This window comes from Gavia stellata, chromosome 18, assembly GCF_030936135.1.
Source record: "Gavia stellata isolate bGavSte3 chromosome 18, bGavSte3.hap2, whole genome shotgun sequence".
NCBI lineage: Eukaryota > Metazoa > Chordata > Aves > Gaviiformes > Gaviidae > Gavia > Gavia stellata.
The window spans coordinates 1,722,975-1,728,974 of record NC_082611.1 but is presented as its reverse complement, the minus strand read 5'-3'; the positions used below and the strand labels follow the sequence as shown (position 1 = coordinate 1,728,974).

Genomic DNA, 6,000 nt, shown 5'->3' with positions numbered 1-6,000 from the left:
TCCCCGGGGCGCTGCCAGCGGCAGATGGGCCGTGTCTGCCTCGCGTGACCCCCACCCCACGCCGTGCCCCGACTGTGGCAAGCCCGGAGCAGGGGGGGACCCCGAACCCGGCCGGGGAGCTGCACCCGCAGCCCCGCCGCGCACTCTCCCTCCCTCCCCGCGGGGCTGCGGCGTGCGGGCGGCTCCGGGGGCGGCGGGCAGGGCGTGGGGCACCCCACGCTGCTCCCCGGGCTGCCAATGCCCCCGCGGGTGCGTGTGAGCGCCCCCCGCACCGCTCCCTTCCCGCGCGTGTCGCAGTCCCGCGCGCCGCCCCCCCCCCCCACGCGCGTGCACCAGCGCCCCCCGCGCGCCGCTCCCCCGCGTGGGCAGGTGCCCCCCGGTACCGCGGGTGCCGCGCGGGGCGGGGCGCGGGCCGGGCCGGGGCGGGGCGGAGCGGGCCGGCCCCCGCCGCCGCCCCCGCGGCGCTGCCATTGGCGGCGGGGCCGGGCCGGGCCGGGCCGGGGGAGGCGGCGGCGGCGGCGGCCGGCACAGCCCGCGCCCCCCCAGCGCCCGGCGCGGCGCCGCGGCCCCGGCATGTCGCGGAAGAAGGCGGCTCGCAGCAAGGGCGGCGGCGCCGCGCCCTCCGCCGCGCTGCCCCCCGCCGCCCAGGGGCCCGGCCGTGCCGCCGCCGCCCCGCGGGGCTCCGCGCCCGCCCCCGAGCTGCCCCGCAACGGCGGCGCGGCGGCCGGGCGGCCCTCGCTGAGCAGCAGCGGCGAGTTCTACGACCTCGCCTTCAAGGTGCGGGGCCGAGGGGCGCGGAGGCGGGAGCCCGGTGCACGGTGCTGGGGTGGCGGTGCGGGGTCCGTCGGGCGCGGGGCCGGGGGCAGCCTCGCCGCAGCAGCCGGAGAAGTTCCCGGGGGCCGGGACCGGGCGGGCACCCCTCCCTCCCTCCCAGCCCGGCATCCCGCCCCTCCTCAGCTGCTGCCGCCGGCGGCGGGGCTCGGGCGGCGGGGCTCGGGCTCCCGGGGCGGGGGGCTGCCCCCGCAGAGCCCTCGGCAGCAGGGCTGCTTCTGCGGGACTTTTGCAAGTGATGCCAAAAGGCTTTCTGCTCGGATGAGTTATTGCAGCCGTCTGGTTCCTCTTTAACGGCAGAAGAAAACAGGGTTGTAAAGCGGAGCGACGGTGCGCCTTGAGTCGCATCGAATCTGCTCTGGCTGCTGTCGAAATGTCTCCAGCTTGCGCGTTCTTCCAAGGGCTCAGATGGCTCCTTCTCGCCACTTCGGATTCTGGCGAGCGAGTCGCAGATCAAACGTATTTGCACCCCCCCTCCATCGTGCGACCTGATGCAAGCCTAGCTCGGAGCTCGCTTAGCGATTTTGGCTGAGGCTGCGATTCCGCGCGGCCCATCCGACTGCGTTTCTAACGCAGACCTTCGTAACCGAGCGCCGGGGGTTTAAGCTTTGAGAAGACGGTGTTTGCTATGGCAAGTCCAACCTTGGCATGTCGTGTCGGAGGGCTCGGTGCCTGTGGCAATCGGCGTGGCCATCGTCTTGTTGGGATTTGGGAGGCGAGGGGTGTTCAAGAAGTGAATTTGGTTGCTTTGGTAGGTGGTTGGTCCTGATACAGCTGCAGTAATAGTTCAACAGCCTCCCTAAAATGGAGCCACCTCCGTGTTCACGCTGATCCTTGGCTCCTTGAGCTCTCCTCTCCCTGCCCAGGCTGGGGCTTTCCCTGGGGATTGCCTCCACAGCACAGGGATGAGCCGAACGAGGTCTCGGATAAGCCCAAATGTGCTGGGTAGCCCAGACCTCTGCTAACGGTCTGGCTGGTTTTGAACCAGTGGCGGAGAGAAATCGCTTTGTATTCAGTAAAAACCTGTTTCATTAAACTTTGTCTTTCCCTTACCCCTCTCTTGAGGCTCCCGGGCTCTGCCAGAGGCAGTGGCCAAACCTGAGTCCCCGGCATGGGGCCAGATCCTGACCACCGAGCCCTTGGCGGGAGCCTGGCCCTGGGTGCTGCTGCGTGCCCCGGCTGAGGCTTCGACCGTGCTGGGTGGGCAGAAGCTGCCTTTGAGGGTCACCCTGCTCTAGAACAGAGGTCTGGAAAGTTTAGAAAAATCAATACTACTGTTTTGTACTAAAAATGACTTTTTTTTTTCCCCCCTTCACTTGGGTTCACACGGATGCATCCGTGGACTCACTGGTTCCCCCAACCCTGTTGTGCCAGAGCTCGGTGCGCGGCTGTGCGTGGTGCTCCCACGGGACACCCGGTGTGGGGCTCGGCACCGTCGCCAGATCCTGGCTGCCGGCTCCCCTCCCCGGCAGTGCCCCCCTGCCCCAAAACAAGTTACAGCTGCGGCCGGGGCTGCTGCCGCCTCTCGGGAGGCTGAGCCGCAGAGTGGTTGGTGGCCTTTGCTGCTTCCGATGGCTCCTGCGTGGGTTCGGTGTGACCCGGGGCAGTGCCGCCTTCAAACAATTTAAATTTGGTCACGGGCTAATGGCTTGCGGAAGGCTGCTGCCAGTGCTTTCGGGAGAGAGGGAGCCCTGCCATGTCAGCGTGAAGCCGTGCAAATCGGCGCGGGTGCAGAAGCCGCTAATGCAGCTCGGCTGCGTGGGCCGGGGTTTCTCGATGGCGGGAAGCTGTTGCCCTGCCAAGGGCAGCGGGGTCAGCAGCCCGGGGGGCAGGAGGGCTCAGGAGGGCTTGTGGTTTGAGCACAGGCTTTGAGGAGCTGCGTTTGGGAGCAGCGTCAGCTCTGCCATGGGTTTTTTGTGGTGGGGGAGTGCCTGCCCTGTCTGCGCCCGGGGTTCGCTGCTGGGTGGGGAAACTGAGGCAGGCTGCACTGGGAGCCCCTCTGCTGAGGACCGGGAGGGTGACCGTGAGGCTGTGCGGCTCCCGCCGAAGGAGTTTGCTCGCAGAGGGCAGAGTGCCCCCCTGGAGTTGGTGCTTGTGGTTGGGGGCCCCCCTGAAGTCTCCCTGGGGGCAGTCCCGCCCTCCCAGAAAGCCCCGCACGTGACGGGGTGCCGGGGTGTTTCGTGGGTGCGCCGGGGGCAGTGTGGGCCCTGCAGCCGGCGGGTCACAGCCTGCCTCGCCTAGACAGCACCTCTTGGTTTTCAAGGGGTGTTGGTGCCCCACGGGGGATCTGCTAAGTACTGGCCGGGGGAAGGTGTCTCAAGTTCGGCCAGTGCTCAGGGACACGCGTGGTGCAGGGTAGGAATAATCCCGCTGTGGGTCCCCCCTTTCTCTCCGCCACCCTCCCCTGGGTCCAAGGATGTTGCTCTTGGATGTGCTTTTTTTTTTTTTTTCCCTTCAAGAATACGGGATTTGCTGCCTGCTCCCGGGATGGGGCTTTTGGGATGGAGACGGGTAACGGCTGCGATGGGGCTTCCTTCCCGAAACCCGGTGCCTAATGCTCCCCTCTGTCCCTCGCAGGTGATGCTGGTGGGCGACTCTGGGGTCGGCAAAACCTGCTTGCTGGTGCGGTTCAAAGACGGCGCTTTCCTCGCCGGCAGCTTCATTTCCACGGTTGGAATTGACTTCAGGGTAAGTGCCTGGGGCGCTCCTCGGCCCCTGCCGCTCGGCCCCTGCCCGCGGGGTCTGGCAAGTGAGTGATGGCTTTTGCAGAGGAGTAACAAAACGTTGCTCGTCATCCTGACCCGTGTCGGCTCCAGCCGCAGCACCTCGGGGCTGAGCAACCATCTGATGGTGGTGGCGGCGCAGCGGCCTCTTCGTAACCGCTTTGCAGGAGGATGGGGGAGCGCGTCCTCTGCTCTGGGTCCTGGGGATGGTTCGTGTAAGAAGGACTGCTGAGGCCTGAGCATCTGCCCAATGGAAATATTTCTCTAAGTCGGTTTCAGTGTTTAAGAGTTTAAAAAAACCAAAACAAATGCAAAACTGACACAAAACAAAATCCCCTAGAAACATCTCCTGAGCGCAGCTTTGGGGTGCTGACGTGGGGGTGCGGTGCCGGGGTGGCCCTGCTCTCTCTGGCATGGAGGGGGGGCATCGTGCCGAGGGGTCTCTGAGCTGTCGGAGAGTAACTGTTCTGTTGGCAGCGACCAGAGCGTCCCGCTGCCGGTGCAGGGGGAGCGCCGAGGGCAGCGTGTCGGGGTGGTGTGGCACCAGCAAGGGCAGCGGGAACCTGGCCAAGGTGGGCTACAGTGCCGCCACGCATGCCCTGGGCTGCGGAGCGGGCATCCCTGGGGTGGGACAGCAGAGCAACGGGGACAGTGCCTTTACAGAGATGGCATCAACAGAACCTTACGGCAAGCTGTGAAGGGCCAGCGAGAGCTTTTGCTGCCAAAGCAGCAGCCGGCAGCATGCCTGGCTTGGGTCTCTGGCCCGAGGATGGGGTGCTCCCTGTTCCTCACCAGTTCCCCAACCATCTGCTTCCCCCAGCCCACGAGCTCGCCACCCCCCGAGACGCCTGGCCAGTGCCGCAGGCTCCTGGGGGAGGCTCGGCCCTCGGGACTGGGGACGTGCCCGGTGGCCGTGCTCTCCCTGCCCTGCTGTTGGGGCACCAGTTGCATCGTCGCGCTGTGCGATGGCTTTTGGCTCCCTTTTGGTGCCGCGGTGGTGATGGGTGGGTGCGATGAAGAGCTGGTGGTGATGCCACGCACCAGTGTTGCATCCTCCTGACCGCCTGTTCTCAGCAGGATCTCGGATCTCCCCCTTTCTTGGAGGATTTCTGGGAGATGGGTGTCTCTTGTAACCTGCTATTTTGCCAGGGTGTGAATAATACCTTGCTTGTAACAGTGACAAGTGGAAGAGATGAGGGATGGCTCAGAAAGCCTTCAGAAATAAAGCAATGCTCTTCCCTGCAAATGGGCTTTCGGTGCAGAGCGACGCTGCAGGCTGCAGCAGCGGCTTGGTGAAGTTGGTAAATTGGAGTCCATCATTTTATACAAAGGTAATTACACGGTATTTCAGGTGTTCGTAAAACGAAAAGCGTTTTATTACTGATTGCAATGATTGGTACCAAGGGTGGTCATAAAATCCTGTGACTTATTGATTAGAGCACTGAAACGACTGCTCTTGGGAAGCAATCACATTAGGGTTAATTTACTTCTGTAATAGAGCTGCTAGAGCTACATAGGTTTGAAATGGGCAGATTATACAGCGGGGAAGATCATGTGTATGCCCTAAAACTCATTATTGTAATCTTTGTAAGGCACTCATAATTTTTGGGGGGACATGGAAATAGTTTTTTGATTGTACATCTCTGTTTTCATTAAGATAATCCTGTTTGCAGGCGCCGTGTAATTGTGCCCCTCTCGCTGTTTGCATCACGATGCAGATGAAGCTCCGGGGTGGAAACGCTGGAGGCTTCTGCTGCGAGAGTGCGCTTGGGTTTTAATTTGTGTCTGTCTACCAACAAAACTGCCACATCGCGGTTCCTTTTCTCTGTAATTCCAGAATTTGGCATCGGGTTTTCTGGCTGAAGCAAGCAAGGCTGTTTGTCACCACGGGCGGTTGTGGTCGGGGAAGGTGGTCGCTGGGTTTTTGCTGCGTTCGCCTTGGACCGGTGCACGAGGCGCTGAGCAAGCGCAGGGCGTTATTTTGGTGCATCGGGTATTTTTGGCGGGGTGTGCGGCAGTCGCTGAGCCTCGCCGGCGGCGGAGACCGCGGGGCCCTCCCCAAGGCCAGGGCGTGCGGCAGCTGCGCTCCTGTGCACGCGTGACCTTGCTCGGCCGGGGGAGCCGGAAGGCTGGGTAACGGCTGGGGACGTCGCGGGGACGGAGCTGCCCGGCTCCTGCCGTTGTTCTCAGGACTGTCTCCGCTCCTCTTGATACCGGCTGGTCTCTGCGAAGCACCCTGGGATGGGACGGAGCCGTGTTGGGGGGCAGCCCCTGCGCCTGCCCAGCCGCTCTCTGCCTCCTCTCCCAGTCCGTCCACTGCTCCCAGCAGGCTCCAGGATCAGCCGCTCGTTTTCGAGGATGTCAAACCATTAGGTAGACGCAAAGCTATGGCTAATGGATTATGTAGGCCAGAGCGAATGTAAATGAATAGAAATCCATTTAAAAT

At 63.3% G+C, this 6,000-nt stretch overlaps 1 protein-coding gene across 1 annotated transcript in view; it reads left to right on the top strand.

Moving 5' to 3' along the window:
- The first annotated feature begins 573 nt into the window (after positions 1–573).
- The window catches only part of RAB26 (RAB26, member RAS oncogene family), a 30,712-nt gene continuing 25,285 nt past the window's right edge, over positions 574–6,000 (top strand). Inside the window, exons 1-2 of the mRNA XM_059826480.1 lie at positions 574–777; positions 3,409–3,519. Coding sequence (XP_059682463.1) covers positions 574–777; positions 3,409–3,519 — 315 coding nt within the window. The remainder of the gene's footprint in view (positions 778–3,408; positions 3,520–6,000) is intronic.